The sequence below is a fragment of the Xenia sp. Carnegie-2017 genome, unplaced genomic scaffold (assembly GCF_021976095.1).
Source record: "Xenia sp. Carnegie-2017 unplaced genomic scaffold, XeniaSp_v1 HiC_scaffold_6, whole genome shotgun sequence".
Classification (NCBI taxonomy): Eukaryota; Metazoa; Cnidaria; class Anthozoa; order Malacalcyonacea; family Xeniidae; genus Xenia; species Xenia sp. Carnegie-2017.
Window position 1 is genome coordinate 1,759,889 of NW_025813526.1, and position 15,365 is coordinate 1,775,253.

At 36.8% G+C, this 15,365-nt stretch overlaps 3 protein-coding genes and 1 long non-coding RNA gene across 6 annotated transcripts; 3 read left to right on the plus strand and 1 right to left on the minus strand.

The window, feature by feature from the left end:
- Positions 1 to 730: 730 nt before the first annotated feature.
- Positions 731 to 1,354, plus strand: LOC124456773 (the record flags this gene model as incomplete). The annotated part of the gene is made up of 1 exon (XM_047007122.1): positions 731 to 1,354. A coding segment is annotated over one exon (522 nt), but the record flags the coding sequence as incomplete, so codon positions are not given.
- A 5,039-nt stretch (positions 1,355 to 6,393) lies between these two features.
- Positions 6,394 to 7,235, minus strand: LOC124456769. Of its 2 annotated transcripts, XM_047007118.1 has the most exons (3): positions 7,007 to 7,232; positions 6,845 to 6,931; positions 6,587 to 6,647 (listed from the first exon to the last, which is right to left on the minus strand). In XM_047007118.1, the coding sequence occupies exons 1-3, from the start codon at positions 7,172 to 7,174 to the stop codon at positions 6,618 to 6,620; spliced, it is 285 nt and encodes a 94-aa protein (XP_046863074.1). In that variant the 5' UTR covers positions 7,175 to 7,232; the 3' UTR covers positions 6,587 to 6,617. The 2 variants fall into 2 exon arrangements, with proteins under 2 accessions (XP_046863073.1, XP_046863074.1); XM_047007117.1 differs by having other exon boundaries at positions 6,394 to 6,931; positions 7,007 to 7,235.
- A 905-nt stretch (positions 7,236 to 8,140) lies between these two features.
- On the plus strand, positions 8,141 to 8,759 carry LOC124456781. 2 transcript variants are annotated; one of them, XR_006952463.1, is made up of 2 exons: positions 8,141 to 8,457; positions 8,525 to 8,759. It is a non-coding gene; the product is annotated as an uncharacterized LOC124456781 (long non-coding RNA). The 2 variants fall into 2 exon arrangements; XR_006952462.1 differs by having other exon boundaries at positions 8,549 to 8,759.
- A 1,556-nt stretch (positions 8,760 to 10,315) lies between these two features.
- On the plus strand, positions 10,316 to 11,155 carry LOC124458336. Its single transcript, XM_047008370.1, has 2 exons — positions 10,316 to 10,786; positions 10,860 to 11,155. Exons 1-2 carry the CDS (start codon positions 10,567 to 10,569, stop codon positions 11,153 to 11,155), a joined length of 516 nt encoding a protein of 171 aa, XP_046864326.1. The 5' UTR covers positions 10,316 to 10,566.
- The last annotated feature ends 4,210 nt before the right edge of the window (positions 11,156 to 15,365 follow it).

A 15,365-nucleotide genomic window follows, 5' to 3' on the forward strand; every position in this document is an offset into this window, starting at 1 on the left:
AATCGGAAAGGAACAGAAGATCCGTAAACACTGGAATTCAGAAAATTCGTGTATTCGACAAAAACCAACATGTTCCAAAGCAGTGGAAAAAGTTTCTTGCTCTGGGCGAAAACAAAGAGTCTTTCATCCAGTTTCTTTGTGAACACTGGGGCAATTACGTATCATCTTGTCTCGGACATTTGTCATCGTTGTATGTAACGTCGAAGGATAAATGCTATTGCATTACTCGAGCTAGATCAGATGAGGATAAAGTGGAATGCAATGAAATGTATGAATTGGAGTGTAATCACGAGGAAGCTGACACTCGGCTGTTACTACATGCAAATCATGCTAAAGAAACCAACGAAAGAATCATAATCAAAAGCCAAGATACAGACGTTTTTGTGTTGTCGATCGCCATGCAACGAATTATTAACAAAGAAATATGCTTCATGACTGGAACAGGAAATAACTTCCGCTTGATTTCTATACAAACTATTGTAGAAGAAAGTGATGAAAATCTTAGTCAAAGCTTGCTAGGTTTCCATGCCTTTACTGGTAATTCTATAACACCAATGTTGCTATTAGTTTTTTTTTGTTACGATGATAATAAGTGAAAGAATAGTATACTGTAATCAATATTTTCAAAATTTTCTTTTAAGGATGTGACACAACCAGTTCCTTTTATGGAAAGGGCAAAAAGACAGCGTGGAACATTCTACGTAACCACAAATATTTGAACTAATTTAGTTCCTTAGGAAGTGCATTTCCCCCGTCAGAAGAACTTGTGTTTCAACTAAATAGATTTGTTTGTTTATTGTACGGTGACAAGGATTCTGAGGACGTCAACAAATGTCGGCTCTCATTGTTCAAGGCAGGAAAATGTTCAGATGAGCAACTACCACCAACTTGTGACAGTTTGCTGCAACATATTCGTCGGTCAAACTACCAAGCGGCGATTTGGCGTTCCTGTTTACAACCTCAAATGGATATTCCTCCTCCGGATGAAAATGGGTGGAAAACAATTGACGGGAAACTGCAAATCGTATGGATGACCATTCCCCCAGCGCCGGATTCCCTACTTGATAATGTTAATTGTGGATGTAAGACTGGCTGCAATTCACAACGTTGTTCATGTAATAAAGCAGGAGTGAAGTGCACAGATGTATGCTCTTGTACTGCATGCACGAATGTCGATATTGATGACAACGATGTTGAGGAAGAGGAGTTTTTAGACGATGACATGTACGACGAATTCGAGGCAGACCTTTAGAAAAAGCGCGCGCTTGTCACCGCCCTTGAATGACGACTAGCGTTGCCTTGTGCTGTTATGGTGGCGTAATGCGTTTAATCTGTGCGCAGCTTCAGACTACTCTGTCGACCGTATCGAGGGTAGCATATGAAATAATACCAGAAGCTCACCAACTGAAGAATGAATTTCTTTTTTTTCTGTTTTTTTTTTAACAATGCAATAAAATTTTCCAGTAATGAAAAGCATATGAAATAGCTAAAATGTCGACAAGTCTAAAAATTGGAAGAAAATCGTCCCTATCCTTACTCGCTAGCAGTCGCAACTGCGTGACAATGCACCTGTAGAAAAAGGGCGCCTTGTCTTGCACAATACTCTTACAACTTTCAAAATATCATCTTCACGAAAATTTGTTAAATCTAACCTAATGCACGTGTCAAATCGTTATTTTTTTAAGAATCTTACTCAGGTTGTCAATTTAACCGAGTGGAATAGCTCTGTTATAGGTCTGGCACGAGCACACAAAATATAAATTACATGAAGTTTCCGAGGAATAATTGCGGATTCCGGAATTGTAATGAGCTACAAATTTTAAAATTTCAATGTGATGTAGCAATAAAACTGCAGCTTTTTGGAGATGACAATAAGTAAAATTGTATTAAGCATGTAAAAGTCGTTTTGTCTTGAATTTTTCACGACCTTCCTTGAGGTGTCCAACGGGAATAAAAGAAAATCGGTCACAGATCACGGCCTAATGCGCCATGTGATGGACATGGACATGACGAATTGTGATGGTAAAAAATCTATTTTAATCATTTTCTCCATTTTTCTTGACAGGCTACAAATTATCAAATGGTCGATATGATCGAAAAACGTTTTATGTTCGTAGGAAGCTTAATACATGTGATGACTGGAACTAGACCAGATTTATGTTATATTGTTACAAAACTATCTCAGAAAATGTCTGAACCCACACAAGCAGATTTATCCACTGCCAAACATGTTTTAAGATATATAAAAGGGACACAAGAGGTTGGATTAGTCTTTCAAAAATAAGATTCACAACTTAAACTTACAGGTTTCTGTGACTCAGATTGGGGAGCGTCTATAAAAGATAGACGAAGTATTACAGGTTATAATTTTCAGCTTTCACAAGAAGGTCCTCTCATATCATGGAAGAGCCGAAAACAACCAACTGTAGCACTATCAACGTGTGAAGCAGAATATATTGCCCTAGCAAATGCAATTCAAGAAGCGAAGTATTTAATGCAAATTTGTTTAGATATGAAGGTAAGTATAATGGAAGGTAGGTCTTTTCTTTTAATAGATAACCAAGGAGCAATGAATCTAGCTAAAAACCCAGTTCATCATCAAAGATCAAAACATATCGACATTAGATACCACTTTATCAGATCAGAAATTCAGCAAGGAAGAGTTTGCTTAAAATATGTACCTAGTGAAGACAACGTAGCAGATATTTTTACAAAACCAACAAGCAAAAACAAATTAGAAAAATTTAGGCAGACAATATTAGGAAACGTACGGTAGAAATTCTAAAGTGCGCATAAGTAAGGCCAAAGGTAAGTATCAGTTTAGGAATAATAATAATAATAATAATAAAAAAAGATAAAAATAAAAATGTAGGATACCTTACTGTGTGCTATTATATAAAGTTTAAATATATGTTTGAGGTATAAGCTGTCATACGAAAGCAGCAATTTTATATAGTGGTTCTTATTTCATTCATTCAGAAAACTGTGTACCGATGGCGTCATGTTTGATGCACAACATTAACAGTAAAGATGCTCAGATTTGAATGTAAAAGTATTAATAAACATTTACAAAAGTTGAACGACTCGTTTTTTAAGTTTGTTCATTTTTTGCAAGAAATTGATGTTAGTTAAGACCTTCTGATGCATGCTGCTCAGCGATTCATTCCAAAATAGCTTAGATCACAAATGAAAAATTTTCTTCAAATATTGGGCTTGAGGAGCGCAGAAAAATAATTGAAAAGCCACCGCAAAATTGCGACAAACTTACTGTGCCCAAGCTCAATGAGCTTATATGGTCAAGCCTTAAAAATTTCCATCGTCAACGAGATTTGCGCACCGCAGTTCTACAAGATTCTAGTGTGTGTGTCGCAAGTTCTCTCTCAGTTACTGTCGATGACCAATTAAAATGCTGAGAGACAAAGTCTTGCCGGACTTTCGCGCCATTACGACTACACTCTTTGATGCCGTTACCTTATTAGTGCATGTAAATTTTAGAGCTGTCATACAAGCGTCGACGTGTAGGCCCACCCATATTTTTCCCCATCCCCTCTCCTCCACTCTAGCCATTGTACCAATACTCGTGCTCTAAATACTGGTCAATTCATGTGCAGTACTCTCTCTCCTACATTTCCTGCACTCCTCGCTAATGACTAATAGAATTTTATTTAAACTTCGATTTAAGGTAAGTCTCGTTTAATTTCCAATTGTTAACAAAGTGAGACACCTAAGGATCACACACTAAATAACTTTAAAGATGCATTATCGCAGTTACTTTTGCATTCTATATGCTAAGACGCTTAGTGTACGAAAGACATATGGAATTATTATGTCTTGTAACAGGCATATGGGACCTAGAAAGCACAAATGTGCCCAGTAACACCCATATAACACGTACGTGCGTAAAGCCATGGGACCTAGAAAGCACAAATGTGCCCAGTAACACCCATGTAACACGTACGTAAGTAAAGCCATGGGACCTAGAAAGCACAAATGTGCCCAGTAACACCCATGTAACACGTACGTAAGTAAAGCCATGGGACCTAAAAAGCACAAACGTGCCCAGTAACACCCATGTAACACGTACGTGCGTAAAGCCATGGGACCTAGAAAGCACAAACGTGCCCAGTAACACCCATGTAACACGTACGTAAGTAAAGCCATGGGACCTAGAAAGCACAAATGTGCCCAGTAACACCCATGTAACACGTACGTAAGTAAAGCCATGGGACCTAGAAAGCACAAATGTGCCCAGTAACACCCATGTAACACGTACGTAAGTAAAGCCATGGGACCTAGAAAGCACAAACGTGCCCAGTAACACCCATGTAACATGCACGTGAACATAACTAATACGTTCACACGAGTAATTGTTGTAAATTTTACTGATGTTTGAACAATACTAGTTTGTTCAGTTTTTTTCTGATTTTATTTCCTTGAATTTTATGGTTCTCTGTCTTACACAGATGATGCATTCTTATCTTCACGAAAGCGTCACTACAACATTTAATCAACTTTAAGATATGATCTTCTGTAACAACAGAATCATGTACATGCTGGTTCAATGAACTAAAAACGTTTCTCTCCACACATTCAGTTAAAACAGTGTTGGAGATTGCACCTGTGATATGCGAACAATGTGGCAAACTTCCGTTGCAAGAATTTATCATTCGCATAACGCATTTCTCGGTCTCATGACACACTTTTAGAAGATCATCTGTTGGTATTTTAGGCCACCATGAGTCTTCCAAGACACAAAGAGGTCTGGAGCCCTGTTTGTCGATGTATGCAAAGCAGCAATACAATCTTGGCAAGTGATCTTTCTTGCAACCATTTTAACAACATAGCCAGCAATGTAAGATATAGCTGCTTCCTTATACTCAGACAAAGCAATGAAGTTGGGCACGTCACAATAGTCATGCTCTTCTTCAATTGGTTGTCGCAACTTCATATCATATCGTCTTGCCGTTGTCACATCAGAAATATCTGCCAATATTTCATTTGTCTCGCAACGATCATTTACTTTGTCAAGATTTCAGTGCTATCTTGAGCAATACAGTTTCCATGTCCTCCTTTGATGTTATGTCTCATCAATAGTTGCTTGTATGCAGCTTTAAACTGACGTGGTGTTGGATTGTTATTCCATCCACCCGCCGCTCGTACAGCTGAAAAGAAAAGCTCTAAGTGATCTTGACTCATTTTGTACGTCAACAAATACCTGAGAACTGGTTTCTCCGAAACAACGAGTTCCTCTGTTAATTCCTTAACGGCCTCAATGCACATGAGGAATCCGAGAAATCCAGTTTTTCTTATGCAAGAGAATTGACTTGCCATCAGCAGTCTTCAATTCTCTTATGTAATCTACAGCTTGATTTAAAAAATCCTTTATGTACGTATAATTGCACATTCTAATTGGTGCCTTGTAGTTCTTAGCTATGGGATTTCTAGAGTTAAGAACATCAAACAAGCGATCAAATATACGAATAAAGTGCACAGTTGCACCGCATCCTTTAAACTGTTGAAGTTTTAACATACCTTCACAATATTCTAATGCATCAGCTACACTAGAACTGAGTGCTTGCACAGCTAGATTGACTTTCATTTTTTGTGAATGCCAATGAATATGACAGGAGCGAAGCTTGTTTGCTAAGCGCAAAACCTCTGACTCCTGCAGCTCAACTAGTTTAATCAAATAATCCCACCTTATCAGGTTATTGTTTGCATCCTTCAATTCTCCCAATTGGGTCAATGCACCTCTCACCAATTTGATCATGTGACATACATCTAATAAAGTATAAATTTTTAAACGTGAATCACATGGATGCAAAAAGTATGCTTGAAAATTATCTGGAGAGTTTTGCTCCAAGAATCTTCATCATTGTTTGATGAGAAGATGGACCATCAGCAGTTAAGCTGGTGACTCTAACACCAACATCATGTAGTCTGGCAATACATTCTCTAGACAGGTCTGCTTTCATCTGTCCAGAAATGCCATCAGTTAGAAAGTAACCAACAGGAACTTTCCACGAAGAATCAAGAGCAACAGCCATATATACTAAGGCTTCTGTCGCTTCAGGCAGTGAGTCGTCATCATTTATGCCAGTTCCCATGTCAACAAAGCCAAAGACTTTGTCTCCATCAAACTCAACATGTTTGCGAATTGCCATTTCATCCAACATTAAGGCACATAGAAGGTATTCTCCTTTCTTTTTAGCTTCTTCAGCCTTAAATTTCAGTGCAACAAATGCATCTTGAGTGAATCCTGGATCACCATCAATTGGATTATACCAAGTGCGGATTGTTCTTGGATGAGGCATTGCTAAATTAAACTTTTCACGTACATAGTCATAAGCTTTCCTGGAATAAAATTTCAATGTAAGAGCAAATGATCTTAGCTCAGGAGGGTAGGAAACACGTGTTTTATCTTCATGTGTTAACCTATTAAATATATCCCTTGACACTCCTGAAAGGGTATTGTTAAGAATTTCAGCCTGATCAACATTAACAAAACCTTCCTCTGTTAAACTAGAAACAACAGAAGACATATCATTGACTTTCATTCTCAGACTACCATTTTGCATTCTGCTGTTCTTAAGTTTTTCTTAAGTGACTCAGCTTTCTCAATGACCTCCTCTAACTGACGCTTCAGTCTATAAGGAGATTGACAACTGTATGTATGATCATGCAATAAACAGTTGAAATTGATCACCTGATTATCATGTTCTTCAATAGTACAGTCATCCTGGGTCAAATTTATTTGATTATCATCCATGACTAAATCTGGCATGGGCACAAGGCTTTTTTCAAATTCAACCTCCTCACTTACAATAGATTTTCCAATACATACTTCATTCACAGGAATATTGAGTTGTGTTTCTATATAACTAGCAGCATCTAGTAAACCTTTAGCCCCTTCATCACTGTAGTCTATATTCTGTCAAATTGTGCAAAAACAAGAAGCTTTAAGGACACATTTTAAATTTAGATACTTCTATTGTATGATACATACCACAGCATTTTTGAATATAGTTGGCACCGCATTCAGTTTTAACACAACTCTATTCCCGACTGTTTCCTTCATATGGTCAGAAAAATGTTCTGAACAAATCCGACTCCATTTCTTTGGGGCAAACTCATTCATAGTTCGAGAGTTTTGCTTAATGCTAAACACCCACATCTCCAAAAGATGTGGGTGTTTTGCTGCATCTGGAAAGCTATAATGAGCAGAAAGTTTGAGATAAATACAATTTAAATTAAAGATTATGCTTTAAAAAAATTTAAAAAAACTACAAACGAAATGGTATCACGCCATCAAACGACAAAATTACAAAAACGAAGTGCTTTGTTTTGAGAAATAATGAACAATATTTTATTGCATACCGGTGCCATGAAATGTTTGTTTTTCTTGCACTATTTTTGCATCCATGTACAACACAAGATTGCGGCATTTTTTGCAATACAAGTATTCAAATAAGACTTCGCAACAAATGTTTTGATATTTATTGTAATGTCTATAAACACGCAATTGTGGTGGTCAAATCCGGAGGGGCGAAAAAGTTTTCATTTCATGAGCCCGCGTCTCTCCGCTGACTTTGACCACCAAAATCCGCCATGTTTTTGACCACGAGGCCCAGGCCCCTTTGCCCCTCCAGGTCTTATAGAGCTCAATGGACTACATACATCGGCAACAGGAAGTCAGGCACGGTTAGCACTATTTTCCACCCAGCAAACCGCCCTTTATTTGAAATATAATATTTTAAACAATATAATATTTTACACAATCCAATATTTTACACAATATAATATTTTATATAATATTTTACACAATCGTCGAAAAACGACATATTTTCCAGCCTGGATTATAAGTTTATGACTTAAGGTGGTTGCATGAAAATTTATACTGCAACATTTATCTGTAAGTATTTTCATATGTTGATATTAAAAACTGTATTATAAAAATATAAAATTACTCGCCATCTCAAAACGACCTAGCACCAGTGCATGGATGGTTTCCTTTTAGCTTTTGGTTCTTTCCCATTAGCCGCCATCTTTAATTTATTAACGATTGTGTAAAGTAAAGGGCGGTTTGCTGGGTGGAAAATAGTGCTAACCGTCAGGCACGTGCCGCTTTGCGTAATGGGATGTCAAGTGACCAAATCGACCAATCGCCGCAAGTTCGCAACTAATTGGACAAAGAAATGCACTTAATGACACTTAATATTGATCTGATTTTACTCATTCATTGCTCTAACAAACGATAACGGAGTTGTCACTTGACTAGTGACGCAAGAATATTCGTAAAAATTCAATTAATTATGCAACGATTGTGTTGTCAGGTATGTGCAACGTTTTTTTCAACATCTGTCGCTGGAATGTTGCATCATTTGGTCGCTGTTCATGAACACGATGCCAGATTGTATATTTCTGCGAAGTGCCGGAATGTAATTAACCTTCGCTAAGGTAAGCTTTTGATTCTTGATACGACACTGATTTGTTTGTTATTTATTAAAAATATTTACTTATTCAGTGCGTTCACGGAGTTGTTGTTTAGGTTAACTCTTACAAAAGTCATCTTAGAAGAAAGCACGCCAATGTTGACTTAAACTCACGTGATCTATGTTGCGTTGAATCAGCGAGTTGCACTCACAACAATTTTTGTCCTGATGAGGATGGCCTTGAACTCTTAATTGATGAATTCAACAGGGAAAATGAACTTGGTGACTCTGTTGAAGCAATGGAACACAAAAATGCTCAATTTCTTCTAAAAACAATAGAAATCAATTTGCTCACACAAAAATGTGTGGATAACATTGTAGAAGATTCCACTGAACTGGTCGAAGGAACAGTCAAAGCAATTAAACACGGTTTGCAAAATTTCTTAAAGAACGCTGGATTAAATTATAATGATGTGCCAGGTCTTGATGAATTATTTGATGAAGGACATGCTATCTCAAATCCATTCAAACATATTTCCACAAAGTACAAACAGAATGCTTATTTTGAGGAGCATTTTGGCTTAGTTGTAAGTTTTATTTCTATGTTTTTTAACTTTTTTTAGAATGCTTAGAGTTTTTGGATAAAGTTTTTTGAGATTTTTAAAATATTTGAGCCAGCTGGTCTTTAGTGCTTGTTATGCATAATCATTATTTTAATTGTAGCAACCCAGACGAACTAAACTTGGACACAGAATTGTGAAAAGACGTTCAAGGACTGTGTACAAAGAGGTTATTAAAGATGACAAAATCATATACATACCAGTGCTTAAATCCTAGGAAAAAATGCTCAATGTAAAAGGAGTACTTGAACAGGTCAGATTGTTAATAGCATGGTTGTGTTTTTTTTATGTTGGCAAGTTTATCAAACTATGACAACTACATCTTTGCAAGTACCCATATCAATAACAGGGTTGCAAAATATTAATACATGTTCTATGTATAACCATAAAAGGAACTTTATGTGTGTTTTACTGTGTTAGTTTCCATGAAAGCATAAACAATGATGACATGTGTTTATTAGAGCACATATCCAAAAATATATTCCAATTATTTCATGAAAATATGAAAATAGCCTGATTTTAATTTGAAATGTCTGATGGTAGGAAGGCACCCATCCTACCACCAGACATTTCCATTGCTGGTTAATAATAAATTTAATTTATTAATAAATTTAATATTTTCATTCTTCTATTTCAATTTCAGATAAACCATGGTCATTTTCGGCAACATAAACATGATGATGTGATTGAGGATGTTTGCGATGGCCAGTATTTCAAAACCCATCAACTGTTTTCTGGCAAAAAAGTGTATGAGCAATGAAAGGCTATAAGAAGCTCTTATTACATCATATGCCATTATTTCTATATGACAGGAGTTGTTTACTACACAACTGGAAATATTGATCCTCGATATCGATCCCAGTGTGATAACATTCACCTACTCCTTATGGCAACAGCTCCAATTATCAAAAAATATGGCATTGACATTCTCTTGGAGCCTTTCATAAATGACCTTGAATACCTTGAACAAGTATGTGATCCTATTTATTGTTTTTTAGCTTATTACCTGTTATTGATAATTGTGCAGAGTAAGTAGTTTGATAAAAGTTACCTAAAATTAACTTTCACACTTCTTTTTTGAGGATGGTTGTCACCAGTTCATTGTTAAAGGTGAACCTAAGTCATTTTCTGGGACTATTGTGTTGGTTTCTGGAGACAGTCTTGGATCACAACTCATGGGTGGATTCAAAGAAGGTCCAGGTGCACATTTGAAATGCCAACAATGCATGGGGACCACTTAACAAATAAAGCAGAAGGTATGTATGTTTATGATAATACATTATTAACCTGTTTCAACATAGATCAAATGTTTTATTATGGTTTTTAGCAGACCAGGAACATACACTTTAAAGTAAGTCTTTCAGTTTTTAGAAAAACATTTTACACTTCGAACTCGTGCTGGTCATGACCGCCAATGTGAACTGATTGAAGAAAACCCAGAACTGAGTAAAGCATATGGGCTTTGCAGGAGATCAATTCTTCGCAACTCTAGGTATTTTCATGTAGCAGATGGCATGCCAGGTGATGCAATGCATGATATACTAGAAGGAGTACTTCAGCATGTATGTAAAGAATTTCTGAAGGACTTCATATTTAAAGAAAAATTTTTAACAGTGGAGCAACTTAATGAAAGAATTAACTCTTTTGATTATGAATATTTTAATGATAAAAACAAGCCATCACCAATCACCCGGACAACTTTGAGGAGTGAAAACAATAGTTTAAAGCAAAAAGGTAGGGTGTAGTGATTGTCACGAGCATTAATACCATCACCCTTGATTTAAATGATTGGTTTTTCTTTTTATAGCAAGACAAATGTGGTGCCTTGGAAAATTCCTTCCTTTAGCTCTCGGCAGTGCCATTCCAAAGGATGAAGAAAAGTGGATGCATTTTCTGTTGCTCCTTAAAATTGTTGACATTGTTTTTTCACCAATCCCAAACACTGATGAACTTGCTATCCTGGAAGGATACCTGAAGGAATTTTTGTGGAAATTCACCCAGCTTTATCCTGGGCTTTCAGTTATACCCAAGATGCATTACTTGGTTTATTACCCAGCTCGTATTTACAGGTATGATTTTGCTGGTTTGTATCTTAGTTTATAAATAAAAATATGGTATGTAGCTCAAAATGCATGTAAAAATTACATCATTGGTTTCCCTCTAGCTAACATGAGTCCTTAATTTTTTCAGATTGTGACCAATGATTCAGAGCTGGTGCATGTTATATGAAGCAAAGTATAGTTACTTTAAAAGATTGGCTTCATACCTTGGAAACTTCACTAATGTTGCACAGAGCCTTGCTGAACGACATCAAACCAGAAGTTTCTATCTAAGAAATCAACCCATTGCAAAAAAGTCTAAAATTGTTAGGATTTTTTTGAATAGATTGATTTTAATTCTAAAAACAAATAGATCAATTTTTAGTAACCTCTCTAGTAAGATAATAAATTGATGTTTGTTTGTTTCTCTTTAGATTCTGCAAAAGAAATTGTTGCTAAGGATAGTAAACATTATTATTTGCTCAAAGAGAAGAAACCTAACTTAAGTGACATTAGTATTTTGTCAAGGTAAAGTACACATAGTGATTGTTTTTATTACAGAAGATGGTGACTATTGCGAGAAAAAATTGCTAGTACTTTATAAAATGAAACCATGGCTGTAATCTGACTCTTAGACAATTTTAGATCCAACCCAGATCCTGTGGGTTTTGCACCCATTATGCGCTTAATTTGCGTCTTAGTAAGCATAAGCAAGTCAAGGCCGTCAAGTGCTTTTTTGGTAAGTCGTATAGTCACTCCGGTTCGTCATAACAACAGCTTTGAATCGGAATCCGCTTATGAGCGTGTATAATCACATTTTTTGACGGATATTTAAAGTGTAAGTTACTTGCTCACCATTTAAATCAATCTCATTTCCTGACTGATCAGTGATGTTCATTTGCACTCGAGTGATAAGGCTAGTTTTTATTACTGGTAAATAGGTCGGTGGACTACGACTTATTTCCAACAAACCTCCTGGTTCTCGGTTTGGAGTAAGTGATTTAATAACATCACTAGAATTTCCGTTCAAAGAATGGATTACCGCTTCGGGCTACAAGAATTTCGTCAAAACGCTTCCGATACCGAATAGGAACCTCCTCTGCAGTACGATCGATACAAAGTAGTCGTACTTCTTTCAGTGTCTTCATAGTAAGCCGCAACTAGATGCTCTTTTGTAATACCATCAGCGTGGTCAGCTGCGATTTCTCTCACATCGCTCTGGTCAAGACCTCTTATAAGCACGATACAGCCAGTATTTCGTCGAATGTACTTGGGCACGTCATGATAGCTTTGCGCTAAGTATATAGCTGTGACATTCTTATGTCGACTTGCTGAGAAATACTCTTTGATTGGGTTTAAGCTTTTTGAATCGTGCCGAATATCGTCAAAGACTACTGTCTCGGGATTAGTGTCTAACTCCTCTAGTGGAGTTACATCATCAGGTTCTCTTAATTCAACACATTCTTCCAGGCCGATGCTTTCGTAGAACTCTGATAGAATCTGATGTTTCCTGGTCGCGACTTGTTGTGTAAACAGTTAATTTAGGGCAATCTGCAGTCAATTTAGGATAATCATACCAACGCATAATCATGTTAATTAAAAGGTTCCTTTTTAACGGAATTAGTAGGGCCTACGATAAGATGAAGGCTTTATGGCTTTCGGGCATCATTCAATGGTGGCGCTTTGATTTTTTAGCGGTGGGTGGCTCGAAATTTATGAGTGCCATTATCATATAATAACATATTATATCACATCAGACTAATCATCGGACTAATTTTTTACATCTATATATAGTCCTGCAAGAAAATGGCAACTGCAAGCGCACCTCCAGTCGAGCCAGTAGACGTTCCTAGGCCAGTACCACAGATATATCCGGATTTAAAACGTGAATATGATTACCAAGGGATAGAAGACGTTCTTTCACCCCGTTCATGAGTCGAAACGAGCAACTTTCGCCTTGTTCGCATTTCAAAAATTGAGGCAGAGCTCCGCCAAGAGCGTGACGCTCGTCATAAGCTGCGTAAGAAATACACGCGCATTATTCGACACTCGATACCTTATCTGCTGCATCGAGTGCCTTTACAGTCGCGACAGGAACTGGAGGTATTGCTCTGACTCTATCTGGTGTGGGCGGCCCGGCTGGGGCCGCTCTTGAAGCACTTGCTGTCGCTGGCGAGTTGATCTCAGGTGTTGGGCATGTTGTTTGTAAAAAGCTTGAGAAAAAGGCTAAAAAGCACGACCGCATAGCTCAAGCTCCTGCGACGATTCTGATGACTGTTGGCGATATTACGTCACGTGCTCTCAGTAACAGCCGAGTCTCACATGAAGAGTTTGAACAGGTTCTAGATCAAATGCGGCGTTTTAACGAGCGTAAACGCATTATTCAAGATGAATTCGACGCTCTGATGCGTAAGAAGCAGGCTGCCAATGTAGTTTCGCTACTCAAAGAAATGAAAAAGACAAATTAGAACTTAGATGTCACACAAACATTAAAATGTCTAACGCAGCTGAAACTTCGGTTCATGAATTTGAATCAACAAACGATCTCTTTCGCCGAGTTGTAGAAGTATACTTAAAGAGAAAATTTTTGAAAATTTCCAACTAGAATATAATTCTAGTGCTGAAAAAATAGTCATATCTTCTTGGAACTATTCAGACGTAGATAAACCTACGCGTGAGGCTCTCGAAGCTTTGCTACGTCCGGCAAAAAAAACACCACGCCCGTAGTGTAAAACATCATAGAAAACGTGAAAAACAAAAAAAAACGACTAGAAATTCCAGTAGATGTGTACACTCAAGTTGGTACTTCAGTCACTGGAAAAAGAGGTTCAGATTGCACCAATGTCGCGATGTGTGAAAAAGGTGAAGCAGATTCTTCTACAATCACCATTGAAACCACTGGATTCTACCGAATATCATTTAGTGGAAAATGTTTTACAAGTGCAGGGGCGCTTTGAGTACTTCAAACTCGTAGCAAATTACTTGTTTTAAGTAAAACAAAAACACATGGTATTGGTGATATTAACTCTGAATGTAGCTATAGTGATTTTATAGATGTAGACTTACCTGCTGATGCAACATTAGTTGTTCAACAGATGGGAACTGCTAAAGTAATTATCACACTCAATATAGAAAGTATAATACCCGAATCTTCAACGGTTATTTGATGAAGATTTGCTACACGAAGCGCTAGATGATTCCGAAGGCTTTCCTTCACTTTTTTGTTCATTACCTAGAACCGAATAAGAACACTTCACGTTTGGCAAAGGGGGTGAGCCAATCTCTGAAGGTGTTGGAGCTTCTTTACACATTTTATTTACTGCACTTAGAAACCGATGTGCGTTGTAGTTTATTAGCGATGGGTCGCATACATCCCCATGTGCAGCTTCCCAAACCTACAGAATTTGTTATAACAGGTGCTCTTATTTCGACTACATCATTAGGCCTTATAAGTCTGCGCTTACACTGTTCCAGAAGAGGTGTAGGTGGAGCTACATTAGTACGCTTCCTTGATGTAGATGCAAGTTGTTGAAAAGCTTCAAGAAATAAATTCAAAGCTCTTCCACTTATAACACCTTGCGTATATAGCTTTAAAATTTCTCTGACAGTATCCATAATATCACATCAAACTAATCTTAACTCTATATAATATATAAATATTATTAGTCTGATGGGTTTATTTTTCTAATTTTATATAACCCGCTTCTAATAACAATCTAGTATGAAATTTAATTAGTTGTAATAGTAAATACGTACGCGAACTACAGTACAAGATCGAAATGGCTGATTACATAGAAATATTCCTAAAGTTTCCACGTAAATTTTGAGATGAAAAACAGTATATAATTTATGCAAGTGATAGACGAGAGTATTATCCAATGTGGCAGGATCTCGAATCAATATTCTTATTATCACAGTTACTGGTGAAGAAGCAACAAGAATACAATATCAAAGTAAACAGGAAACACAAGAAGAAATCATGACTGTATTACATAGTGTTTATGGTTTGGACATCCCAGATCCTATTGATATTTATTATTACCGATGTAGATTTGATCCTTTGTTTGTTGGTTGTTATTCAAATAATCCAATAGGATTTAGTGATGAAGATTACAAAGTTCTACAATCAAATGTATCTCGTTTGTATTTTGCTAAAGAAGCTACTGATGAGTTGTATAATGGTTATGTACACGGGGCTTATTTTAGTGGTCTTCATCGTGCTCTAAAAATCCTTGAACATATTAAAGAAAATGAAAAAAAAAAATTTAATGAAA